The following is a 27,241-nucleotide window of genomic DNA, read 5'->3' as shown; positions in this document are numbered from 1 at the left end:
GGGTTAAGAATCAGAATCATCTTAAAGAACAAACATTTAGGAGCAGAAGAGTTCTCATGTGATGTAAGTGTCCAGGCTGAAGGGATTTTATGTGCATCATTCTTCTGTGTGACAGATGCCCCGGGGAAAGGGCTATGTTTTACCCCTGCTCTGGACATGGATACTGGCAAGAAAAACAAGGCATTTTTTTGGCATCATATGTGCTTGGGAAAGGAACTGTGCAATGAATAAATTAAAGGCACACAAGTGAAGCTGGGTTGTCATGGCGACCAAATAGCTTCTATTGTTCCACAAGGAGTGTTATTACTTACTACCCCTTGTAGGATAATTAATTAATCCTCAGACATCCTTTTGGGAACAATGGCCCCGGTGCTGGGGCTGGGCAGGCTGAGAGCCCCCAGCTCTCCCAGGCCTTTCCCTGGGACTCCTGGCGCCTGCTGGCTGCCTCTGGTGAGGAACAAGTGCTGTCACTGACCAGGCATTGCATGGGCTTCCAAAAGCTGCTTGCCACAGGAGTCCAGCTGGCTGTGGAGCTGTGGAACAATCCAGCTCCATCCACGAGCACTCCTTGCCCTCACTCCCATGGGAGCCGTGTTCCCAAAGTGGAGATGTGGTGACATTCCTGTCCTGGAGGACACAGGGCTCTCTGAGGAGGCAGCACAGTGATGTCCTTCTGCTGGGACAGACAGACAGACTGTGCTCCCAGACACTCTGACACACAGAACACTCTGCACTGTCTGTAGATGTGTTCTGACACCCAAAGCTGATGCTCCCCTGTGACGGTGTTCACAGGGGTTCTTGGATGAGGGAAGAGATGAGGATCTGACTCCATGTTTCAGAAGGCTGATTTATTATTTTATGATATATATTACATTAAAACTATACTAAAAGAATAGAAGAAAGGATTTCATCAGAAGGCTGGCTAAGAATAGAATAGCAAAGAATGATAACAAAGGCTTGTGGCTCAGCTCTCTGTCCATGCCAGCTGACTGTGATTGGCCATTAATTACAAACATCCAACATGGGCCAATCACAGATGCACCTGTTGCATTCCACAGCAGCAGATAACCATTGTTTACATTTTGCTCCTGAGGCTTCTCAGGAGGAAAAATCTTGAGGAAAAATCTTAATGAAAGGATTTTTCATAAAAGATGTCTGCAACCCCCAGCTCCCTGAGAGCCATTCCCAGATCCTGTGCCATGCCAGGCTGCAGGATGCTCATAGGTACAGTGGCAACCTTCTCCCAGTCATGAGAGACCAAAACAGCAGCCCTTATTTTAAAACATGTCCCCTCCTGGTCCCCTCCTGGTCCATGGCAGCTGCTGCCTGTGTGTGGTCAGCCATAGTTTCAAATTCACTTTTTAGAGTGCTGCTTTCTTGCTGTGTACCCCCCTCAGCATGGCCAAGCAACGCTGAGCTGCAGCCTCTGTTCTTGTCAGTGATTAGAAGGATTATTTGCTGAGCCAAGATCAGTGACATCAATTGAAATGCCTGGGGAAGGATGCCAGGGGCCAGGCCAAGCAGGTATTGGGGAGGGCACATTTGAGTGGCAGACCCTCTGGGAAGTGCTGATCCATGAAGATGAAAGGCTTCACTGGAGTCTTTTCATCTCCTGTACACATTTGCAAGGTGGGGATTTGAAGGCAGGCTGAGAGGGGGAATGTCTTCCTGCTGCTGTTGAGCAGCTCAGGTGAGCCATGAAGGACAGAGGGATGGTGTCTCCTGGAGAACTCACCCAGCCCTTCTCCTTTGAGGTGACCTGGGATTGAGTTGCAGTGAGCAGGGTGATGCCTGGAATGGCTACCTAGTGTCGCCCTGACTTTTTAAGATTTTTTTTACATTTTTGTAATGAACTTTCTCACGCACTTTATGTAAATAACTTATACATTCTTTTATGGAGGAAGAGAAATTTGATGGACTGTTGGTTTGTCCAGTGTCATTGGAGAGGTGGCACTGTCACCCTCCAATTCACTGTCACTTTTGGAAATCTATAAATGTTGGAGTCAGAAATTAAAAATTCTCTTTTTACCTTGGAAGAGCTGCTTGTGCGCGTTGTGTTATTTCATGTCCTACAGCGACAACCTAGAGCAGATGCCAGACAGAGTTAAAATAAAAAAGTGTTTATTAAAGGCCTTTAACAGGCACGCCTTGGACAGTGCAGGAGCCTGGCAGAGGCTACACCCAAGATGGACATGAGTTTTTTGGGCTGATATAAGTTTAGCCTATTTGCATATCAGAGGTTCATCCCCAATTGCAGCTTCAGGTAATGAAGTCACATTGCCTCAGTTTGCTTCCCTCTAATTTACTTTTGTTGATATTTATTTGGGCTGTGATGGTGTCCTTGGCTCTCAGGCCTGGGAGGATTGTTCTGTCTGACCAAACTGAAGAGAGCTTCCCAACACTCTGTATGGAGTTCAGAGCTTCACACTAATGCAGTGCAGGGTCTGAAAAACAGAAAAGCTAAAGCTTAATGCATCAAGGGAACCGCCTGCAGGTGTTTATGGACTCTTGCTGGTGTGCAGTGGCACGGGGGCAGTGACACTTTCAGGTCTCTTGGTGTGGTGCCAGGTTCCTGAGGAGGCCAGCAGCGTTTCTGAGCTGGGGAATGCAGAGCTCTGGCAGTGTGGAGCTCATGTCACTCTCAGCTGGAGCAGGCTGGGGGTGTCTGTCCTTGTGCTTCATGGTCTGAATGCTGCCCACAGTCACTCACCTCAGGGCCTGCTTCTGGGGGTGCAGTTCTGATGGTGTCCAGCACCAATGGCTTCAGAAAGAGCTGCAGGTCTTTCCCCACTGTTGGATGTCCTTCCATCCAGCTGAGGACTCAGGGTGTGCTGTAGATTCCTGCATGATTGGACTAGACAAGAACTAATCTTTCCAAAGCAGCCTTTTCCCTCTCTAGGCAATCTCTAGGGATGTATTTTTCTAGCACCAGACAGTTCAGACTCCCTTGAAGTATTAATGAACTATTTCAATAAGGAAAACTACCAGAAGTTTTGTTTGCATTTGAAATAAGAGGAGGTTACCCTTCATAAGACTTCAATTTTCCTGCCCTATGATCTGTGCAGTCCTAAACCTGCTCCCTCCTGTGTCTGCACACCGTAGACAGCTCGGAGCATCCAGCCATTATAGTCATGATTTCTTTGTGCCTCCTATAATTTATTCATCCCAAGATGCTCTCCTACATCTGCAATAACATCATTTCAGTTTGTTATAGCACCAGCTTTAAAGTTTTATAAACCTGGTGACAAGTTGAAAAGTTACAAGAGGATTGTTGCAGAGGGCTAGTGTAGGAAACAAGGCTTCCAGACAAAAACATTTGCAGGAATAGGGCTGTGAGAGGAAGGATGCCTGTGGCATTGCCAATTCCTTTTGCTGGGGGACAGCCTGCAGTGGGGAGGGGTTAGGGGTCAGGGCATGGGGCTGGGCAAAGCTGACCTTGATGTTTTGCTTCAGAATGGTCTGGGTTGGAGGGATTTAAAGCTCATTTCAAATCAGGACAATTTCCACCACCCCAGGTTGTTCCAAGCCCCATCCAACCTGGCCTTGGACACATCCAGGGGCTGCCACAGCTTCTCTGGGCAGCCTCTTCCAATGGCTCACTGCTTCCCAGCCCCGTGCCCCTGCTGCCAGGCTGTGCCTTGTTGGAGTGACTGCTCTGGTGCTGGCACTGGATCTCTTGGAGGTTACAGCAGGAAGCATCGTGGCTGTTATTGCCCAACTTCTCGAAGCTTGCTTCAAAAACAAGCTGTCTGGTTTGGCAGATTTCCCTGCTCAAGAGATGTAAAGCATGTCTCCAGACAACCATGAGCTGCAATGGTTTTCAATTGGCTTTTAACCCAAAATGAAGTGGACCAGGTTTTGTGTAAGAGTGTTCTTGAACAGGACAGTTCATCCTACAACCTGTTATGCCATCAACAGTGGGGCATCACTCTCCTCACTACATCAAATTTTCCATCTTTTGGGCATGCTTGAAATAGACTTTGTGGTGGAATGTGTCCTGAGCAGGCTTTGCAGTTCTGTTTTCACTGGGATATATGTACACCTGCAATACTGGACAAACCCAACTTTGCTGCAATGTGCCCTTGAAAAGGATTTTCCATTGCTGTAGATGCCTTGAGCTTTAAAACCCAAGATTTTAAAGAAGAAAGTTTTACTATTATGCAGTGCCTTTTAGTACCATCTACTCTCTTGAAATGTGTCAATGTTTTCCTTACTCTTAATTGAAAACGTTCTGTTTTGTTGCTGTCTCTTTTCAATGGAGAAATGATGTGCAGATACTCCTCAGTCTCTATGGCCTTGGGTATCCAAATGTTTTTTAAAAGCAAAGGTTAAAGCATTTAAATCCTGCAGTCAGAGTTTTCTGGAGTTATGTGCTGTGAGATACAAGTATGACATGACACTCCAGTGCTGCAAATGTTTCTCTGTAGCCTTGGGTATCCCCAGCCCTGTGACACTGTGGTATCCAAACTCTGTGTGTGTGTACACATCACATCTTCATATTCAAGGCTGCTGAATATTTAGGACTGCCAAAACATGGAAGAGCTAGGAGGTTGGTGCTGAGCTGCAGCTGGTGCTCTGTCATGGTGCTGCAGGGGATTTAGTCCTGCTGGATTGCTGGAGGCTCCTGGGATGGAAGGGTTGTAGGTAGCAGACAGGGCCGTGGGGCCTTACTGGTGGAGAAGGATTCAGGGGGCATTCATGTTGAATATCAGGAAAAATTTCTTCCCTAAATGAGTGGATAAGAATTTGAACAGGCTTCCCAGGGAAGTGGTAAAGTCACCATCCCTGGCAGTGCTCAAAAACCAAGCAGACCTGGCAGTGTGTGGTGTGGTTTAGTGGCCATGGGGGTGTTTGGTCAAAGGCTGGACCTGATGACCTTGGAGGTCTTTCCCAACCTTATTGATTCTATGAGTCTTGATCTGCTCATGGTGAGGATGGCAGAGCTCTGACTTGGGGTGGGCAATACCTACAGGCATGGGCAGGTGGGGTTTTGAGCTTTTCTTATTCCCAAGAGGCTACTGTGTGAGCTAAACCAGGGTATTGCAGCAGCCAGCCGGGATGGAACGTTCCTTCAGGGCTGAAAGTGCTGTGCCCTCCTCTGCTGGGCTCACACAGCTCCTGTCCCTTCAGCTCCTTGTGTGGGGGGCTGCAGTGCATGGCATGGCTGGGAAATCAAACAGTGCTGCTTCTGTGCACTGAAACTGCAGCCCCTGGAGGGGAGAGTTACCAGGGCAGGCAAAGGTCCATGTGCACAGAATTTTTCAAGACTGGAAGAGACCTATAAGATCATCTAGTCCAGCCGATGTTCTAACTGTTCAACTAGACCATGGCAGCAAGTGCCACATCCAGTCTTTTTTTGAATTCTTCAAGGGATGATGCCTCTACCACCTCACTGGGTAAATGATTCCAGTATCTGACCACTCTTTCTGTGAAGTATTTCCTTCTTACTTCTAACTTACATCTGGCTTAACGCAACTTGAGACTGTGTCCTCTTGTTCTATCCGTTGTCGCCCGGAGAAAGAGGCCGACCCCCAGCTCACCACAGGCACCCTTCAGGAAGTTGTAGAGAGTGATGAGGTTGCCCCTGAGTCTCCTTTTCTCCAGGCTGAACAACCCCAGCTCCCTCAGTCGCTCTTCGTATGGCTTGTGCTCCAAGCCCCTTATTAGTCTCGTTGCTCTCCTCTGGACACGCTCAAGTAACTCGATGTCCCTCCTAAAGTGAGGGGCCCAGAACTGGATACAATACTCCAAGTGAGGCCTCACCAGTGCCGAGTACAGGGGAAGAATGACCTCTCTGTTCCTGCTGGCCACTCCGTTTCTGATACTGGCCAGGATGGCATTGGCCCTCTTGGCTACCTGGGCACACTGCTGGCTCATATTCAATCGACTGTCAACCAGCACCCCCAGGTCCCTTTCCACCTGGGCACTATCCAGCCACTCCGTCCCACACTGCCATCAGTCACACAGGACCTGCTCACTTTGCTTCTCCAGCAGTGGGAAGTGGGAGACACATGACCACTGGGCTGGCTGAGGGAAAGCAGCAGCGTATTGATGGTTTTTCCTGCTGCTGGAGGGGTGTTTGGAGCAATAAAAGATGGCTGTGGCAGGGTGGAGAGCAACCTCCAAACCACGCTGGACTTGGAAGCTTTGAGATGCTCTTGTTTGCATGCAGGAGGCACAACTGCCTGCTCTGTGGCTTGTCTGGAGAGGGAGCAAGAGTAGAAATGCACTGAGCTCCAGAAACACCTTTGCAAAGCTGATGCCAGGGACACACCTCACCTGCCATCCTTAGATTTGTGGGTAGGATTGTTTTATCCTTGCAGCAGTGATATCCTGTGAGTGCTGAGGCTTAGGGTGCCTTTCCCATCACTGACACTGTCTAAAAAGCCAAGGATCAGGTGTGGACACCTGCTCACATCACATAATGCCCTTCTTTCACAGAATTCCCACTGGTTGTGCTGAAACATCCCTTGGATTGAGATCGAGTGTGAGGACAAGGAAAGCATCTGACCTCAGGGGTGCTCTGCAGGGTGGTGGTCAGGGATTGGGGGCTGAAGTTTAAACAAGGAGTGGGCCCCTGTCTGCCTGAAATATGGGAATGGTTATTCCAAAGGGGTTGAATAAAATAGTCAAGAACAAAGTGAACTCGTCAAGGAGCCTGAAGTGCTCCCCATTCACTGCTTCTGAAATCAGTTGCAAAGAGATTGTCCCAGCCTAAAAGCTGGAAAATAGGTCAGTGTGACTCATATGTCAATATTTACTGCATTTATGGCAACTTGTAGAAGGGAAAAAATCTCGCCTGCCTCCCATAATGCTTCACAAGTTATCCCATTGCCATGGCAGAGCCCTCCCCGTGCCCTTGCTCCTGGTTCTGCTGTGCCTGCAGTGACAGCCCCGTGAATTCACCACTACTTCAGCCCAGTTGCTAAGTAACAAGCCAAAGATCACCATGCAGGCTCTCCAAATGCCGTGGCCAGCTGGGAGCTGGAGCTGCACAAAGCCCCAGGAATTCCTTTGGAGACAGAGGTCTCAAGGACTCGCTGCCTGTGGAGCAGGGAGCAGCCTGGTGGAGCAACAGTCCTGCCTGAGGCTCCTCCTGTGAGGGGACAGCTCCTCTGCTTCCCAAAAAGGGCTCCCCTGTGCTTGTGATGATGGGCTGTGACTTTTTCAGCATTAATGGTGACCTTGGATGAATATTTTTGTTGGCCAAATGGCACAATTTGGCCATAAGTAGGAGGTGAACTGTGGGAACCTTGCTGGAGCAAGACTGAACTGCTGGACAAGGGAATGATTGTCTCTCTTGCCCCTGAAGCTTTTTATTCTACTCTGCTTGTTTCTGCCTGGGGGCCTTCCAGCATTCACCTGATATCTTAATGGGAGAGTTTGCAGGATCTCTTTGTCTGCACAATGGGAAATTCTGGGTTATGGCAAAGCTGTGGGGTGAACTGGCTGATTCCCAGCCCAGAGCTTGGGGTTTGCAGCATGAACAAAACCTGGTGGCAATGCTTGTCAAGAGTGATCCCCCAGTGTGAGTCTTTATCCAATTCAGGGTGCCTCTGACATAGGGAGTAATTGGCGTCTGACTCTATTGATTCAGAATGCTGAACAATTGATTTATTAAAACTGTACTATATTACATTATACTAAAGATATTCTAAAAGGATACTACAGAAAAGATACTAAAGAAAAACCTGTGACTGTCTGAGATAGCCAGGACACAGCTTGGAGTGATTGGCTAATGAATCAAAACAATCTTTATTAGAATTTAATTGACAAATCACTTCGCGTAAACAATCTTCTTAAGACATTCCACATGTGCAAAAAGAACAGGAGCAGAAAGTAGAGATAAGAACTGGTTTCTTTTCTTCAGGAAAAATCCTGTGAGAGAGAATTATGTCTCTCTGTGTTCAGAGGATGTGAATGCCACAAGCCTTTGCAGGGTGCTGCCCTCCCTGAGGAGCAGGGAGCCCTCCAGGCCACGTTGTGGGGCTGAGCTGCGCCTGCTGCAGTGCCCAGCAGCACAGTTCCCATGCTCTGCTCTCCAGGCAGCTTCCCAGACGGGGCCATTCGGGTGCACTCAGAGCTCCCTGAGCTCTTGGGAGGTGCCTGCACCCCACGCCAGGAGAGGATCGTGCTGGGGGGGAGGCGAGGCTGTGGCTGGATGCTTTGCAGCGTGCCTTCAGCTGAACGGGGCTATGCATTGCAGCGCTCCATCTGTTCCTCTAGCAGCCGAGTTATCTTTAGCTCTGAACATGTCAGTGTTGTATGGTGCTGGTATGAACCACTTCAGCTTGCACCCCAGCATTCCTGTAGTAGTTAGAATTCCTACTGCAGAAAACTGCCTGGGATAATTCCCCCCCCCCCTTCCTGCCTTGCTTAAATTTTTATTCATGTTTTCACATGGGCAAAACTCCCCCCACCTATATATATATTTTTATATATATACATGTATTAAAAAGCTGGCTCTATTTGTGAGCAATGTTCCAAAGTGCCACCTGTTTCAATAGCAATGTTGCAGCATTGGAGAGGATTACTGCAGAATGCTAAAGTAGCTCTCCCCCCAAGTGAAAGCTTCATCTGATTTGATTGAAAACCAAATTAGACCTTGAGAATCTGACCTTCTGACATCCTGTCATATATACATTTAAAGCACCCAGCAACAGAGAATGTATTTTGTGCAAGGATGCCAGTACCTCAATATAGAACCTAAATCCAAATACAAGCGCTTGCGTGTCGTGCTGATATTTGAATATGTAAATAAATGGGGCTATAAATAGCTCTATATGTTATGTACATGTTAAGTGAAGGTGGCAGATCCGACAGCTGAATGGCTCTGCTGTTTCTGAATGCTGGGAGAGGCTCCCTGCACGCTCCCCACATCTCTCATGTTTGCTCCTACCCCTCTCAGCCTCTCTGCTATCACATTTTTCAGGCCTCTGGAGAAGATCGTGTGTGGGGACAGGAGCTGTTAATATTCTGAGTCTGTGCTGAGTTGCTAGGCTACAGAGAAAAAGGAACATTCAAGGAAAAGGGATGGTGGAAGGAAGAGGGTCTGCTGAGCTGCTTGGAGCTCCAGAGAGGTCCTCTAGCTAGATGAAGGGATCATTTTGGGGAAGGAGGGCATGCAGGCATGTGGGATGAGCTGTGGGTAGTCCCTGCTGCCGTGGCACAAACAGAATCTCAGGCCAGCCCCAGCCAGAAAAAAATGGCAGAGGAGGGAGTAAAAGGCAAGATGCACTGGTCCCTCCCACATCCCTGCTTGCCAGGTGTGCACAGCTGCTCTCCTGCTGCCTGTTCCAGGCTGTGCTGGGTCACCTGGCTGAGCTTGCCATCTCACACACCCCTGCCTGCATCTCCCAGGGGTGCTGACCTCCCAGCTGAGCCTCTGGTGAGGCGGGAAGCAAACCCAAACCATGCTCAGTGCTTACAGGTTGGATCTCACCTCCTTTTCCCTCTGCAGCACCCTGCTACCCCAGCATCCCTAAATCTCCAGTGTGACCACAGGGGAGGACAGCCTGTGCCTTCTGTGTCCCTGACCACCTCCTTTGATGCTTTCCTAGGTCACTGATACCAAAGCATTGACCCTTTTATCATTCAAGAGTTTGTAGCTAGGTTTGCAGGGGATGTGGGGCTTTACAATACAGAAGCTCCTGTCTGAGCCTCGTTATTGCTTGCCCCAAAAAGGAGTGTCAGGTATTCACCTGTACCAGCTGTGAGCCACCAGACCCTTCAGCTTCTGTGTGTTCCACTCTTCTGGAAGGATGGGTTTGCCCTATGCTTCTCTCTGTATCAGATCCCTCAGAAAAAAAAACAAAATTAAACCGTGCTTTTGGGTATTTTTATTATCTGGATACTTTATTTACTGAGCTCCCGTGGGCTCTCTGCCAGCTCTGCAAATAGAGCTCCTTGGCTCCAGGACTGTTGGTCCTGGTGCTGCAGCGAGCACTCACTCAGCGTGGACAGGGACTGCAGCTTGTTCTCCCCATCCAGTTGGCTGTGAAGCCAAAGTCTGCTCTGCTTGTGGACCTCCACAGCCTGCTGAAACCTCTTTTTTTTTTCCCCTTCGTGCATCCTGCAATAAGCTTGACTTGTTCAGCAGAATCGGGAGTGTTTCCTACAGCTGCAGTGTGAATGCTGTTTGCAGCGTTACCAGCACCCACCCATCAGGTCTGGGATCCCACAGGCAGCATTGGGGTGGGTGAAGTGGGAGAGGACCAGCAGGGTCCATTTGATGGGCACTGCTGCTGGCCTCAGCCTGGGCTGGTTCCCTTGGCTTGAGCCTGGAATAACCATGGGGAGACTCACCCATGGATGGAGGAGGAGGAACCCATCCTCCATCCATCCATCATCCATCCATCCATCCATCATCCATCCATCCATCATCCATCCATCCATCCATCCATCCATCCATCCATCCATCCATCCATCCATCATCCATCCATCCATCATCCATCCATCCATCCATCCATCCATCCATCCATCCATCCATCATCCATCCATCCATCATCCATCCATCCATCCATCCATCCATCCATCCATCCATCCATCCATCCATCCATCATCCATCCATCCATCCATCCATCCATCCATCCATCCATCCATCCATCCATCCATCCATCCATCATCCATCCATCCATCCATCCATCCATCCATCCATCCATCCATCCATCCATCCATCCATCCATCCATCCATCCATCATGCTGGCTTCTTCCATGACAGTAGAAATTCGTCCCTAGAACAGATCCATTGATCTCCTGCCCTTTCCAGCTGTCTAGCAGGACTGGGAAGTGCTCTGTCCACACCACAGCTGCCAAAGCTGATTTCTGACCCTTTTCTCTCTAACATCATTCCCTCTCACCTGAGGGGCCACAGATGCAGCTGTGCAGAATATTCACGTGCAGAAAGTCACCCCAGACACAGAGCTGGGTCTCTGGGAGCAGGAGGCAGAGGGTCTGCAGGGGAAATGGTTTGTGTCCAGTTTGCTTGCTCCTGTTGAAAAGCAGGACTTGCTTTTCCAACTCCAGAGCTGCCATCCTCTGTGCTGAAACCATGCCTGACCTAACTGAACCCCCCTGCCAGAAGTATGTTTTGTTCTTCACCATCTTCTTCATTTTCATCCTCACTTCATCATGTTCTGCTCTTCATCATCTACTTCATCTTCATCATGTTCTGCTCTTCATCATCTACTTCATCCTTCCCACATGATCAAACTTTGCTTTCTACAGGAAGCAAACTCCAGTCTAAATTTTTGGTCAAGCCAATCTGTGTCAGCCTAGCTGAGGTGATGGTTTCACCCAGGAGGTGTTAGTTGTCTTAAATGATTTAAAGGATTTGTTTGCCTCTGGCTAACTCCTGGGAAATGACATCTTTCTGGCAATTTTCAGAGCTTGAAACAGGAAACCTTCCTTCCCTGAGTTAAAACAATGTTTTCAAAGCTTTGTGTGCCTTGATACTGTTGCAGTGTGTCATGGTTTCAATGCTCAGAGCTGGATATACTGCATTTTATTTTGCCTTGTAAAGTAATAATATTGCTTTATTTATAACATGAATTCCTACCTCTGCAGCCCCAAACTGCACTGGAGGTCTTGACAAGCACAGGAAATTACAAGCTCTGTCTAATTTTTTTCCTCGGGGAGGAAAAAATAATTTCTGTGTTTACACATTTAGCACTTGCCCAGAGATGTGGGGGAAAGGTTTAGGAAGCATCACTCATCTTCCAGCATCAACTTTCCCTTGACATAATCCAGTTTTCTTCCTCCATCCTTCTGAGAGCTTTAGAAACTGATATCTTCAGTAGTCACTGTTCAAACGTCTCACTCAGATTTAATTTACTCTAATAGGCTGGTTGTTGCATGTTTAATTAAATACCAAGTAATTATTAAAAGCATTTTTGAGCTTTCATGGCTGTATATTAGATATGGCAATATGTGTGTACAGGAGGATGCTGGCAGCACAGGCTGTGAGGCAGGAAGGAGAGGAAAAGGCAGCAGAGAGGTGGGATTGAGGCACCTCACTGTGGAAGGCAGTGGGGTAGAGGGCTGGGTTAGTGCAGGTCAGCAGAGGAAGGTGAAGATAGCCTTGAAAAACACCAGGGTTTTTTGTGGTGGATCAATAGAAACTGTTTTAAATCACCAAGCACTTCACACCAAAAAGCATCTTGTAATAAAAGCAAGTTCTTGGATTCCCTTTCCCAACTGTGCAATGCCTGGTCATAATTCTTCTCTGGGACTCCACAGAAACAGGGCATTAATGTTCATGTGTCCCACACTATGTGGGCATAGGTGGCCTTGTGCATGCCTGGGGAGAGGTTAAGGGAGTTAACAAAAGGGGCTTAGGTAAGATTTTGTCTTAAGTAAATATAGTAAGGGAGAGAAGGGACTTGGGAAGGCTTGGAGCAGCCATTTGGAGACATGTGATGCTCTAGCAAAACAAAAATGTGAGTTCCCTAGCAGTTCTCAGCCCATCTAGGATTAGAATATTGTGTTACAGCATCCCTTTCTGCCCCCAAAATGGCCAAATTCACATAGTGTCTTTCCCAAGATTTATGTATGGCCTTGCTTCTCTGCCCTTAGGTGGGTGTCTGGCCAAAGTGTGCCCTTCTGTGCTGCTTTGCCATGGCAAGCTGCAGGAAACAAAAATGTGTCCCCATTAAGTGGCTGCTCTCTGGAAAAGGCAATTTCTCAGGCTGTGGTGGGGTTTGAAAGCAATCCAGCTGCTGGTGCAGAAACAGGACAATTGAGGGCAGGAAGGGCTCTGGGTTGGCCTGGCTGCAGAGGGAGGAGAGCAGCCCTCAGGAATGGTGTGCACCAGCTCCCAGATTTCACAGCTCAGGGTAGAAAGTGCCTGGTGTTGTTTCCAGAGCCTGAGGATGATGTGCTGCAGGTGGTGAGTTTGGGATTGCTGCCTGTAACTGTGAGCAAGGCTGCTGTTCTGCCTGGGCTCACAGAGCAGGTGATGCTCATCCCTGTGCCCATCAGTTCTGCCTCTTTCCCCTTGGTCTCTGCTCCCAGCAGGTGCTGCCTCCTGCTCAGACAGGGCTCTGAGGTGCAGCCTCAGGACTCTGAAGGCCTTGTCACAGCAGATCCCCTTGGGCCAGGACCCAGCTCTGTCCTCTAGCTGACACCTGCAGGGCCAGCACCATCCCAGGTGCTGCAGGGACAGGGCCAGGCTGGAGAGAAATAGGGCAACAAAGCCACGCTGTCCCTGCACACCCTGGGATGGTGAGGATATTGCAGACACCTGTCCCAGTTTCTGGTCATGCATTCAGCAATTAAACACATGCAAATTACTACAAAAGTAGATCAGATTAGTAAGGGGAACATATCCATGCAAAGTACTTCTCAGGTCTTGAAGAAAATGAGTTCAAGAGCACAGAGACCTGCAGCACAGAAGGGCATGGAGTATATCCTAGAAGCCAGCCCCTCCTTGCATTCCTTGATTCCCAAGTCAGTGCTGACATCTATTCAAAAAGAAGGAAGGTGGGAAAACATTGTGTCTTGCCTGCCTGCTAGGCTGAAGTGTAGGGAGAAGGGCAGTATCTGAAATATTTGTCACTTTATGTACAACAACTGTCATGCAGAACTTCAGGCTTGTAAGCTGGGCACTGGCACTTGTACCAAACCAGAAATTAAAAGCAGCATTTTGGCAGGATGCTCCCCCCATGAAAAGTACAGTAAGTACAAGAGCTGCTGCCTCCTGCCTCAAGCAAAGGTGAGAGTCTGAGCAGGCTCGGTGCTGTCTCAGGCTGGAGAGGCTGCTGGCAGGTATTTACTGATGGCAGGTTAACTGCTGCTCATTGAGGTCTAGGGTCCTTCATTTATCTGCCTGGAGATGGACAATCCCTTCTGTGATGAGCTGGCTGAGGAAGGGCTGTGGCCATTCTGCTCATTCCTTCCTGTACATTCCTGTAAATTCTTGTACATTCCTTATATTCCTGTATTTTCCTGGACATTCCTGTGTATTCCAGTGCATTCCTCTACATTCCTGTATATTTCTGCATATTCCTGTACATTTCTCTACATTCCTGTATGTCTATACATTCCTGCACATTCCTGTACATTCCTATATATTGTCTGTACATTCCTGTATATTCCTATACATTCCTGTATATTCCTATATATTCCTATATTTTCCTGTACATTCCTATATATTCCTGTATATTCCTGTACATTCCTGTACCTTCCTGTATATTCCTATATATTCCTTTAGACTCCTATATATTCCTATACATTCCTGTATGTTCCTGTACATTCATTTCTATATATTCCTGTACCTTCCTGTATATTCCTATATATTCCTTTAGACTCCTATATATTCCTATACATTCCTGTATGTTCCTGTACACTGATTTCTATATATTCCTGTACATTCCTGTAGATTCCTGTACATTCCTGCAGATTCCAGTATATTCCCATATATTCCTGTACATTCCTGTACATTTTACACCGTTCTAATTCCTTGCAGCTGACTGCAGGCAGATCCTGTCTTCTCCCCTTCAAAACAATTCCCCTTCTTTCTCCTATCCCCTCCTTCAAATGAAACACACTTGAGGACTACTTTGTCCTTTAATTTCTTTCCCAAGAATGACGGGAACAGGAGCTGGTGTTTAATCATCAAAGAAGTTGAAGCCAGCAAACTGTTCATTAGTCTCTGGCAGTGGCAGCTTGGTTTTTACTAAGTCAGATGTTCCATTTTTCTCCCTCTTTCTGGAGCATCTTGGCTTTCCTAATGTTCTTTTGTGATCTTGGACAAGGAGACCATATGTCATTTGCTTATATAGGGAAGGACTTTTATTTGGTTGCTTTTCCAAAAGGAGGTTCTTTATCAAAGTCGGGGGGGGGGGGGGGGGAAGTCAAGTGGTACAGCCAGAGCTAGAGGTGAGTTGCAAAACCTCCTTTATCCCTCATGCCCAGAGCCCTGCAGCAGCAGAAGAGCAGTGCCCACTCTCCCCTGCAGGAAGTTATTGTTCCCAGTACCTCACAAGTGCCTCCAGTAACAGCCTGGAACAGTCACCTTCACTTCCAAAGCCCCACTGAAAGGTTTCCAACTCGTTTGTCATCCACAAAAATGGACCAGGCACAAGACAATATCTGTGTTGCCAGAATTTCTGTATTCTGAGCAAATATTTGACCTCTCCACGCACATTATTCTTTCAATTTCTGGTCCTGGTGCCTGGGTCTAGTGGAGCCCCTAATGAGCCTGGCCACTTGTGCCCCTGGACTAGCTCAGTGCTGAGGGTTCTCTAGGTCACAGCACGAAGGAAAATGATGTGACCCAGCCTGCCCATGAGGTGTGTCCCTCAGGAGCTGTGCTGGGGATTTGGGGAGCAGCTGCTGGGAGTTCTGTTCAAACATGGAAGCAGTTGGAAGATGGAGCCTTGCAGCAGCAGGCTCAGCATCCTTGAGCTGTTCTTTCCTGTGAGTTCCCTTCCATAACAACTTGAATTTATTTTCCATATTAATGCTTAGACCTTCCAAAATATTCTTATGCTCCTGACTTCATGCTTTTGTAACATCTAATTGCACAGGCTCTGTGGAAAGTTATTTCCATTACCTTGCCTTCAGTCTATTCTTGTGCAACAGCCCATTGCTGAACGTCAGACTCTGCCAGAGCTCTGCTCTGTGCTTAACCCCTGCAACAGTTCTCCCTGCCTTGCTGTCTCCTGCCTCTATCAGAGCCTCTCAACTAGTTCTGAGAGTGTTTGTGGTTATTTGTGCTCTGATGAGTAACCTTGAAGTGTCTAAAAGGAGGTGGGACACTGTGAGCCTGAGAGCACAAGGTTGTGATTGTTTATCAGCTTAATACATGCACTACAGAGAGCTGGAAAAGAGAAAACCTGACTTGTACCTGTTTAAAGTGATGTGCAAACAGTGAAGGATTCACAGCCACAAGACTCCAGAGGCCAAAGGTTGAATATTTGAGAAATAAGATTAGCTCTCGTAAGAGAAACTGAGTGTCTTCAATTAAGAAGGTACCAGCTCTGACTGAGGAGATCCCTAAGTCCAATTAGCTGCAGAATTAAGTATCACAACAAAGACCCTTTTTAACTTCTATTCCCCCCTGCCATTCTCTTTGCTGTTACTGAAGACAGGCTATGAGTCCGTAAAGACTTTTGGTCTGGCACAACACACCTGTGTCTCCAAACCCAGCACAAACACATTTGTAAGAACTGCACTTGTGTTCAGAGCACGTTTGTGTCCTGCAAACTGACACAGGAGAAGAGGGGCTCCTCGATTTTGTATCCCTCCTGTCACTGCAGTGACAGAAAGGGACACTGTGGTGTCCCTTAACTGCTCCTGCCCGCCCCTTGCTGTTCTTTGATCCGTGGACAAGGAGCTTCAGGTTCCCATAAGGGCCTTGGTGGTTTGGGCACATCCCTGCACACATTTAACAGCCATGGCTGGCCCACCAGCAGCTGTTCTGTGTCCTCACTGAGTTATGGTGTCTTCAGATGATATCTGCTACCTCCATCCTCAGCCTCCTGCTGCCTCCCAGGGTGTTACTGCTCCAGCAGCACCCAGCCTGTGCTGCCCATGGCAGGAGTGGCTCCTCTCCTGCTTTAGTCCCTTCCCCTGGTTCACAATCATCTCACTGCCTTGTTCCCCCCCAACTGTGCCTTCCTCTGCACAAACATGTTTGTTCCTGTGCTCAGATCTGGCATCTTAGCCTGGGACACTTCTCCAGGAGGCAGCTTTGATGTTGTGTGACAGTGGGTTCATTTCTGCTCCTGGGCTGCACAGAGCCAGCACCACAGGGAGGGGTCCAGGGCCAGGCCAGGTTTGCTTCCCAAAGAGCATTTCACTCCCAAAAGGGGCTCTGTGAGGTGGAGGGGGAGAAGCAGCTTATAGGATAGATGTTAATAAAGGTGTTTGGAAAATGAGCCAGTGGAAATTCATTCTTGAATTCATACCAATGAAGTGCCAGCTTATTTCCCTTCTTGCTGTGACTCAGCTGCTGTTCCCTCAGACTTCTCTGCCCTGTCCTCTGAGAGTCTGGGGAATCCCTGTGCATGCTTGGCTGAGTTTGTTGCCTCTGGGGTTCTGCAGGAAACACCTTCCTCCATTCATGTCCCTGCCATGTCGGCACTCCAGCCTCTCACAATGTGCACCATCTTTGATTTGGGGGCTCAGCTGAGCTTCAGGACAGGCTGTAATTATCAATATCCTCTCATCTGGAGATGGATTTTAGCATTCCTGTCCTCAGCAGCTGGTAGGACACCCCATCATCCCAACACGAGGGGCCCCAGGTAATCTCCTCTTCCTTCTGCAGTCTTTTTGTGTCCCTCCAGGTGAGCTCTGCTCACAGGAGAGCACCTCTGCACCATGAGTGTCTGCCAGCTCTCACCTCTGCCTTGTGTGCCTCACAGAGCAGGAAGGGAGAGAAAAAACCCTTTGGGACCCTTGGGAGTGGGGGCATCAGGGGCTGGCACTGGCAGCTGGCACAGAGCTGCTCAGCAGAGCCAGGCATGTGCAGGGACCCCTCAGGGACTGTAGGATTGATGGGAGTAGCACGGTGGGGATGGACAGAGACAGAGATCTCTGCAGCCAGGTCTGGAACTTGGGGTTTATTGCAAAGGGCCTGGGTGCAGGGCCCTGCTGGGATTTGGGGTTTATTGCACAGGGCCTGGGTGCAGGGCCCTGCTGGGATTTGGGGTTCATTGCAAAGGGCCTGGGTGCAGGGCCCTGCTGGGATTTGGGGTTTATTGCAAAGGGCCTGGGTGCAGGGCCCTGCTGGGAGCTGCCAAACACAGCTCAGAGCAGCAAAGAGAGAAGAGAGGGGGAGAGAGGGTGAGAGGGTGAGAGAGTCAAAGGGTAAGAGAGTAAAAGGGGTAAGAGCTAAGGGCATAGAAAGGAAGAGCTAAGACAGCAAAGTTCTCGTTACAATACAATAAATCATCTTCTGTGTTGAATATCCTAATTCTCACTAACTAATCTAGTACAAAATACATATCCTATTTCCATACACCCTATAAGAATCACTGCATTACTACACTGTGTTACATTTTAAACCCTAAAAACTCCTCTTTGGGCCCCTTTTGCCAAGCTGCAGGGTCTGCTCTGACCCTTGGGCCTGCCTGCAAGCAGAGGGTGTTGTTCCATCAAAAGGGGATTACCTTCAGCTGGCCACACCATTGTTTTCCAGTTGTTCAGTAACTGAGGTACCTCAAAGCTTGCTTTCATTTCAATCTCGCTTATAGTTTCCATATTCTCAAAATCTTTTGCCAGACAATCATATTTATAAGGCTTTCCTGTTTCATCTTCCCCAACATGCTGGTATCTGGAAAAGCGGGTGGTGAGATGGATGGCGGCGCTTCTGAGGGGTCAGGAAATACAGAGACAGAGGCTGCTCCTGCCCAGGGTGCTGGCAGGGAGCTCCAACTCTCTTCCCAAAATCTTCATGGGCAAACAAGCCCTGGGGAGTTGTCTGTCCTGAATTGCCTGTGTCTGTCTAGCACAAGGGCAAGTGGACACCCAGCTGTCCAGTTCTGGTGGCCCTAAGAGGAGCTGACTGCTCACCTGGCCTTGAGCAATGAAGGTCTGGGCCAGAACCCCATCCCAGGTCTTCTGCAGACCTGGAATAAACTGCTTTGTCACTTGGTGTCTCAGCTGGCCTCCATGTGAAGTGGAGTGAAGGTTTTTCTCTTCTTTCCTTGTTGACTAGAATGATAAATTTTGGGAGATGAGGATGTGTCTGTGTGATTGTGCAGGAGGAAATTCCTGCCTTAAATCAGTGGCTGAAAGAGCTTCCCCCTGGCCAGAGTTGTTGATTCTGGCATTTCAGCTCCCACAGTGGGATGCTAGGCAGGGCAGGGCAGCCTGACATGGCCAGCTCAGCTCTGGGCAGAGTTTGCAGGTATCTTTGCAAAGCTTGCTTTTCCTTGGGATGGGAAAAGGGAGAACAAGGGGAGGCATGCAACTTCTGGTCATATCCACCCTTCAAAAACTCCCTTTGTCCTGTCCCAGCCTTTGTTTTTTAAAAAATGAATTCCAGGGTCATGGTGAACACTTTCCAAAGTGCAGTTTCTGGTGAGGAGTGGTATCTCCCTACTTCCAGCCTCACCTCTCCTCCTCCAGCAGGCATCAGATGAAGCAGAAGCTTGCACAGGGTGGCCTGGCACATCCTGCCTTCTATCTCAGTGCAGATCACCTTGGCAGGGTGAGCTGGGAGCTCCCCACAAAGCTCTGCCATCCTTGCCCCAGCTGTGATGGCCATGGCCAGGCTCTAGCCCTGCCTGAGCATTTCATGGTCCTCCACAAAGACCAGTGGGATCCATCATTTGGAAGCATTTTTGTTGCTGCTGGAGCTGCACTGGTGCAGGGTGGAGAGGGGCCAGGCTACCAGTTTAGAGGCAAGGGAGAAGTCAGATTTTCCTGCATCTCTCTCATTTAGAGACAAGGGAAAAGTCAGATTTTCCTCCACCTATGTCATTTAGAGACATGGGAAAAGTCAGATTTTCCTGCACCTCTCGTTTGCTCCTCCAGCAGCACCAGTGGAGAGCTCTGCTTGGTGGGTGTGTGTGCAGAGGGAAAACTCCTCCCTTATCCCTGCACAGGCAGCAGGGACATCCAGCTGTGCTGTCCCACCAAGGTGCCTCAGTCTGAGGTGGAAGGAAGAGCTGGAGGGGTGTGAGAGCTCCAGGTGTGTTTAATTCAGAGCTCTTCACCAAACCTGGTAAATTGGCCAACTGCTGCCAGCTGGTGACTCTGGGAAAGCCAGCTGGTGTCATATCTGTGGCATCAGCAGGCTGGTGAGTGTCATGGATTAGTGGGAGGTTTGGGAAAGCCTCATATTAGCCCAGTGACAGATAAAACCCCACAACAAAGGCCTCGTCATGCAAGGCTTGGAGGGAAATCAGGCTCTTTACTTGATTCCTGAACCTATGAACCCCTGCATGCCTTGGCTCCATCTGGCCATTCTGCTGCTGCAGAAGAGGGTCACCCTTGTGTGCCTCTGAAGGAAGGCTGTGATTAAGGTCCCAGCAGCTCTGGAGCCTGGCCAGGGTGTGATGTTAGGGTGGCACATGGCTACTCCATAACTGCCTGGCCAGGAAATGGGATATGAAGGGGAAGGCAAGCTCACTGCTTCTCTCCTGGATTCTGCCCCTCTCACCTGCTGGAGGGGCTCTGCCAGTGCTGCCTCCAGCCCCAGCTGTGCTTGCCCTGTCCCTCATCCCCATGCCTTGGTTCTGTCCCTGCCATGTCAGTGCTCTTCATCCCTCTTAGGAGGGCTGACTGCTGTGGGGTGGGCACATGCCCTGCTCTTCCTTCTGCCCAGAAATCCTGCCTGCTGTTCAGCAATGTGATGAGAGCAGCAGGACAAGAAGTGGAACACAGGAATCAGCAGAGAGAGAGGCTGAGGGAAACCTGAGGCCCTGCCATGAGCCATGGTTATCAAGTTCTCACCTCCACAATGCTGCCCAGAGAAATCTGTTGTGCCAAGGAACGCAGGAAGGCTGGAGAGCAGAGCTCAGCCCTGGGCTGGGCTGGCTGCTCTTCCCCAGGAAGGTCTCTGCACCTGAAGAACATCCTCTAGCTGATGGCTGGGGTGTAGCTTTTCTGTCAGCACCCCTCTGAGCCTGTTCCATCAGCCCTGGGAACACAGAGGATGTGTTTTAGAAGGTGCATTGTTCACTTTGTAAGCAGCTTGCCCTTTTTGTCTTCTGGAGATCAGTGCCACCTCTTGCCTGCTGCTGCTTGAAGGCAGTGACAGCAGGGTGGCCTGGTTAGGGGTGAGGTGTTGCAGGGCTCTGTCAAGGATTAGGGAAATGCAGGTCAGTGAAGGAGCTTGCCAAGATGTGTGGGTGGAGTTCTCAAAGAGGGGAATGGAAAGGATGCCTCTGTAGCTGAGTGTCCCACAGGCAGGGGATGAGTCTGTTACCTACAGGAGTCAGAGGATTCAGGAATTCGGATGCTCTACTCCTCTGTGCTCTCACTGCAGTGCAGCCCCAAGCACCCTGGTAGAGATTCTGGGGACACTTTCTTTGCAGGGTCCTGACCAAAATGAGAATGCTTGTGCTTCAGAGAGATGGACTGTGAGCCTTCTGAGGCAGGAGTTTACAGTCCTTTAAAAAGCAGAGCAAAACAGCTCCTTGGCCAGCAAGCTGTCACTGCATCTTTGTTCTTCTCAAGACAGCCCAGAAGGTGACAGATATAGCTCTGTATCGGGTGTGCTCCACAGATTTACACTGTGACCTTTCGGTGTGCATGTGGGTCTGGATTTCTGAATCATAGTTAGATACCCAAAATCTGGCATTATCATGATGTGGGATTATTTGAGCTTGTTTTCAGAGGTGTTAATCAAACCTGGCTTTGAATGAAGGCTGTGGGAGAAGACAGGCAGGCAGATGCCTCAGTGCTCAGCCCAGATGTTGGTGCATGAGCAAGATCCTCACCAGCTTGTCACACAGAGCTGGGATTTGCAGAGCAGAAAGGCTCATCCTGCAAATTCATGTGGTCAAGGGGATTCCTGTGGCACTGCAGGGACTGCTTGAGAAGAGACAATGTGTCTGTGGTCCCACCTGTTCTAGATCATTTGCAAAAATGCTTTTAATATGGGTTTCTTTGAGCTAAGTCTCATAAGCTCTTGGAGATCTATTTCATACCCAAGATAGCTACCTTAGAAGGCTTAAAATCAACAGGATGGCTTCTGTGGTAGTGTTAAAACAAAAAAGGTTTTAATAAAAGGCAAAATAACAAACTCTTTACAGAGAAAAACTGAGCCAGGTGCAAAAGGTCTTTACCCCTATTAAAACACCTCACAAAAGTGATTAGTTTATTTGTTCTCTTCTTTTTCTAGTAAATTGCTTAGGCAAGATTTTTTAGCTTCTGTCCAATTAGCTATCCTTAGATTTGAGATGAAGTCTCCTAAGTCATATGAGATGTCTCTTCACCTGATTGAGTAGAGAAATTTACAGACTTATTTCCTTTTTAAGGGGACAAAAGATGGTTTTATCACTCTGTCAACAAGAAGCACATTCCTCTAGCTTTTTATTTAAGGACTTGGGGGAAAATCTCTGACTTCTGTAAGGTCACTGTCAACAGGACTTGTGCCCACTTCCCAATCAATCCATAGCTTTTAATGCCATCTGGTTTGCCCCAAAAATCTTATCTCCCAGCCTATTTAAGACCTGTTGTGAGAATGTTTCCTGAGAATGTTTCCTGTTGTTGGTGTGTACAGGACTCCTTCCTGTACTGCTTGTTTACATGGGAAGAAGAAGAAGCTGTTCTATTATGTGGCACCACACTGTGCCTCTGAACAGGCTGTTCCAAGGCCTCTGGATGTGCCCTGGATGTGCCCAGCAATGGGTTTGGTTTCTGCAGAGCAGCAGCCACCAACATCTCACACTCCCTTCTATAAAATTCTTGTGTTAGCAACAGTTTTGTGTCAGCTTTTCTCTGTTGGACAGGAGGGGAGCCGGAGGTTTGTATGGCATTGTGCTGGCTGGGGATGGTTGGGAATCACAGAATTATTTAGGCTGGAAAAGACCTCTAAGATTGAGTTGCACCTGTGACTGAGTGCCACATCCAGTTGTTCCTTGGACACCTCCAGGGATGGGGACTGCACCACCTCCCTAGGCACTCCATTCTGATGTTTAACAACCCTTTCCATGAAGAGCTTCCTCCTGCTGTCCAAATTTATGGGGAATTTTTCAGGGAAGTGCCCCTTTACCAGTGGATCATGCTCCACAGATGACAGATTTCCTCCCCATACGTCCCTTCCTGAGAACCACCACAAACTCCCAGCTCAGCTCCCATCATGAGGCAAGTGCTCAGAGCTGGTCACAGTTGGCGTGGCCCAACCTTCAAACCTTGGCCTCGAGGTGAGGCTCTCCCTGTGCCCTTTGGAACAGCCTCAGCTTCTGCTGAAACCAAAATTGGCTTTTACCAACTATCAAGCAGTGCCTGGACATGAGTGGATTTCATTTATGTGACCTTTGTGTGAGGGAAGTGTGGAACAATCCTGGAAGTGTTTGCTGGGTAGCCACTAAAATTTATTCCCCATAAATTTGAGCACCCTTTGGTGCTCCTGTAGCCTGACTGGTGCAGACACTGCTGCAGGCTGGGACAGCAGGAGTGGGATGCAGTTTTGCTTGATTGGAAACATAAATGGCAAGGACAGGGGAAACAGGGGACAGAACATAATCATAACAAAAAAAAAAACCCAAAAAAACCCAAAAAACCCCTTTAAAAAAACTTTTGGAGGTGTGGACCCACACATTTGGGCGCTGAGGAACTGGGGGAGGTGTTGGCAGTGGTTGGTGAGGGGCTGGAGCTGCAGTGCCCCCAGGCTGACGTGTGCCCTTTTCTCTGCCAGGATTACACCATCACCATGTACTTCCAGCAGAGCTGGCGGGACAAACGCCTGGCCTACAACGACCTTCCTCTCAACCTGACCCTGGACAACAGGGTGGCTGACCAGCTGTGGCTGCCTGACACCTACTTCCTGAACGACAAGAAGTCTTTTCTGCACGGGGTGACGGTGAAGAACCGCATGATCCGGCTCCACCCCGACGGGACCGTCCTCTACGGCCTCAGGTGAGTCCCAGGGTTTGCTGGAATGGTTCCTGTCTGTTGGGAAGGATGGAAGTTTGACAAGAAAGTCTCACATATATGTGTGCTTGGCAGAAAGATTTTTGAATGTAGAACCTTGTCCTGGTTTAGGGCAAATTTGGGAGAAAACCGCCAAAGGGGGCCCCTCCAGAAAGCAAACCCACATTGTTCCCCCCAAACGGTTTGGGAAGGATTCCTCAGAGAGAAGTGGAAAGAACCTGTTTATTTAACAGGCAAAGCACCCCCAGCACACAAAATGAACAATACCAGGTGACACCACTCTTTCACTGCTCTGAAAAAGATGAGAAATTCAGAAAGTCTCTCTGAGGGGTGGTTGCTCTGTTCTCAGTCCCTCCAGTGCTGGGGTTGGCTGCTGCCCAGAGTAGGCCCCGCTAGGCCGCAAGGTGCAAACTCTCGGTGTTCCCAGGTCCCAGTCCGGAGCAGGTTCGAGTAGGTCCAAAAAAAGGGAAAGGAAAAGGAAAAACAGTCTAGGGAAAATTTGGACTGCTTAGCTAAACTAACTAATGAGCAGAAGCAAAAAGTAGGAGCAAAGCAGAAGCAAGAGCAAGAACAAAGCAAAAAGCCAGGCAAAAAGCAGAAGCAGCATCCATGTACTGCCCTGTCTCTGTGTCCCACCAGCCATGGGGGGAGCAGGCTGATAAGAAACCAAAACAAAACTTTCACTCTTCAGAGTCAGTCTTGAAGGCACAGAACATAAACAGAACACAGGAATGGGGATACAAACATGATAACGTCACCCTAGGACAAACCTGAAGAAGGAATAGAGATGGAAGCAAGTTTCCATATAGAAGAAAATAATTGCTGAGCCAGTCTTACTGGATAACCAAGGGTATGTTAGTTAGAAGGGGTTTTTATGACTTAGAGCAAAGGATAAACTCACCCCAAACAAGATGTTTTTACCAAGTAGAAATCACAGGTAAACAAGATTGCCCATGTTGCAAGTAGAAAAATGGTCTCAGAATTTTCCACTGCACGAAAACTGAAAAACAACTTCTAGCTTAAACTGTAATGTACTAACTTTTAGTGGTTGGAGAACAGTAACATGAATATGGTAATTATAGTAGTTATGATAGGCTGTAGATAAAAGTTAAGGTACAGATTCGTTGTTCTGTATTGAGATGCTCAGCAAAGAAAAGTATATAATGCAATGTAACCAAAACCAAAGGGTCTCCAGGCCTGCCTGCAGCTGGAGCTGACAGCTGTAGGCACAGCTCTGTCACCCACAGCCCTGGATGCTGTAACTCTTGGATGGAATAAACTGCATTTTGAAGAGCTGCCTGAGTCCCACATCCCTCATTCAGGCTCTTACTCCTGTCAAAAACCACACCTCATTTGAACTTCTCTTGTCTCTAAAAATATTTTGGCAAGACAAGGGCCCAAAAGATACTCCAGCGCTACGCAGTTTTGTGTCTCTGATCTTTCTCCAAGCTGGAAATGGCTGTTTCTTTCAGGCCTCCAACATTTCCTGTGCTGCTATAGATGGATGTTGGAGAGGGGAATAGTCTGCTCTGGGCGTTTCAGGTCACTGTCATTCATGTTGCATAACACTTCCATTTGAAACACTCATTTTCAGTTGCTTATAATTTTCTGCAAGTTTGGGCTATGGAGATGAGCCTTTGTTACTGTGGTATCCAGAACTAAATGTCTGTAGCCTTTTAGTCAAACCACTTCAGTCAATTTTTGTGTTCAAGATGGGTTTGTGTAAGGTTAAGGAAAACATCTGTTTATTAGAACAATTCTGAGGAATGAGGCTTGAAAATTGATATCTGGTAGGAGAATGGTCCTCAGTGAGGAGATGTTTTGTGGTGTCTGGAACATAGGCAAGTCCAAGACCTTTGAAATTGCTGTGCTTGTGTGAAGTGCAGGGAGAAAAGGTTGCTCTTACTCTTTTATCTGGGTATGTGAAGGTGCAGGGTATGTAATAAAGTTGAATGGAGAAGCAGAGGGCAAAAGGGCAAATTTGCAGCTGCAGAGTGCTGTAGCTGAAGTCTAGGAAATGGTTTTTCCAACCCTGTATTTGTTTGCTTTAGTCTCAGGGTTTTGGGGGTTTTTTGTTTGGGTTTTTTGTTGTTGTTGGGTTTATTTGGTGAGGGTTTTTTATTTTTGTCATGCTTTTTTTTTTCCTTTTCAATTACCAAAATTCACAGCTGGCTCTTTTGACCTGCCTCCACAAATATTTGTGATAGCATCTGGGCTTTTGTCCCAGAGATGGAGGCAAGGGGGAGAAAAGACCTTTCCCCTTCAGAGAGGTACACCCACCCTTCCATTCACAGTATCAGCTGTTGTGCTCTGTTGTGTTCTGTGGCAAAGTGTGGCTTTAGGATTATTTTACACCTCTCTGAGTGGCAGGGCTGTTTTGAGGAGGGTAGGGCATGGCAAAGCAGGAGGCTGCCCAGAACATCATCCTGCCAGAGGTGGTTGTGCCCTGTGCTCTCCCTGCAGCAAAGCCCACGGAAGCCAAAGGAGCAGCAGCACTGCTGGTGCTGAGGGACACCCAGGGCTCCCTGGGGTCATGTCTGGGCTGGTTTTGCCTTTTATTAATGGAAGCCTTCTGCTCCAGGCCCAGAGACAGCAAAAGGTGGGACAAGCCCGGCTCTGTGACCTGTCCTTGCTGTGCCAGTCCCTCCCCAGGACAGGTACATCATCTCTCCCCATTGCCAGTGATGTTGTTTGGCTGAACCTGTCACAGAGCCACAAGCTGCCTTTGCTGACCCACCAGAGACACTGCAGCAGTCCCACAGCTGACTCCCCCAGATCTCCTCATTGTACCCCAACAGCAGTGAAGGGCAGGCAGGAAGATATTTTGACTTGGAAGCAGGTAGGAGTATAAATTCAGGAAGGAGGGGGCAAAGAATGCAGCTGAGATCAGGCTGCTCTTTGCTGCTGATCAGCCCACCTGAGCACAGAGCTGCCTCCCCCAGGCTGGTGGGCAATCTCTGCACACACCTGCACAGCACAAGTACAAGTGCTGCTGTATTTTTATCAGCTGCTATTTAGCTTGAAGAATGAGCAGTGTGAACCCAGGCAGTGCAAGTACTTGGAGGGTTTGCACTCTAGCTGGGCCACAGTGCCAGCTCCTCATGCACTGTCCCTTCCCTTCCCTTCCCTTCCCTTCCCTTCCCTTCCCTTCCCTTCCCTTCCCTTCCCTTCCCTTCCCTTCCCTTCCCTTCCCTTCCCTTCCCTTCCCTTCCCTTCCCCCTGGAATGACCTGTGCAAATGGGAGAGAAGAGGAAAATTGCACCCAGGCCAAATGAAAGAAAATTACAGCTGTTTGTCTGCTATTTCCAGGCCTCAGTAAGAGCTGCCTGTGTTGGTTTAACTTTTGGCTGGTTTTCCTGGAAGCTGCTCCCTTGCCCCTGGAGAAAATGACAATTGCAGAAGTGAAGCTCTGAGCAATGGCAGCTCCTGCTCCCCAGCTGTACCTCGGGTCAGGGTGGCTTGCTGGAAGCACTGGGGGTACAAGCCAGGTGCCCTGAATGCTTGAAGTTCCTCTAGCTTTGCTCACAGTGTTAGGAAAAGGATTTCTTTAGGGCTGCTTTCTATGCTGACTCCTGGACCTGCAATTTTGCTGAAAACAGGAGTACTAGGTCCAGTTTTTTTCCAGGTGTAAATAACAATGATCCTACTCAAAAATACACAGCAGGTGTAAGCAAGCAAGAAAACAGTCCCT

At 48.5% G+C, this 27,241-nt stretch overlaps 1 protein-coding gene across 2 annotated transcripts in view; it reads left to right on the top strand.

The window, feature by feature from the left end:
* The window catches only part of LOC134425605 (gamma-aminobutyric acid receptor subunit beta-4), an 81,357-nt gene that overhangs the window by 31,398 nt on the left and 22,718 nt on the right, over window positions 1-27,241 (top strand). For both annotated transcript variants that reach the window (XM_063170350.1, XM_063170349.1), the window contains exon 4: window positions 23,315-23,535. In XM_063170350.1, coding sequence (XP_063026420.1) covers window positions 23,315-23,535 — 221 coding nt within the window. The remainder of the gene's footprint in view (window positions 1-23,314; window positions 23,536-27,241) is intronic.

The sequence above is a fragment of the Melospiza melodia genome, chromosome 16 (genome assembly GCF_035770615.1).
Source record: "Melospiza melodia melodia isolate bMelMel2 chromosome 16, bMelMel2.pri, whole genome shotgun sequence".
NCBI classification, from domain to species: domain Eukaryota; kingdom Metazoa; phylum Chordata; class Aves; order Passeriformes; family Passerellidae; genus Melospiza; species Melospiza melodia.
Note: the sequence above shows the minus strand (reverse complement) of the source record. Positions and strands in the feature narration are given on the sequence as shown.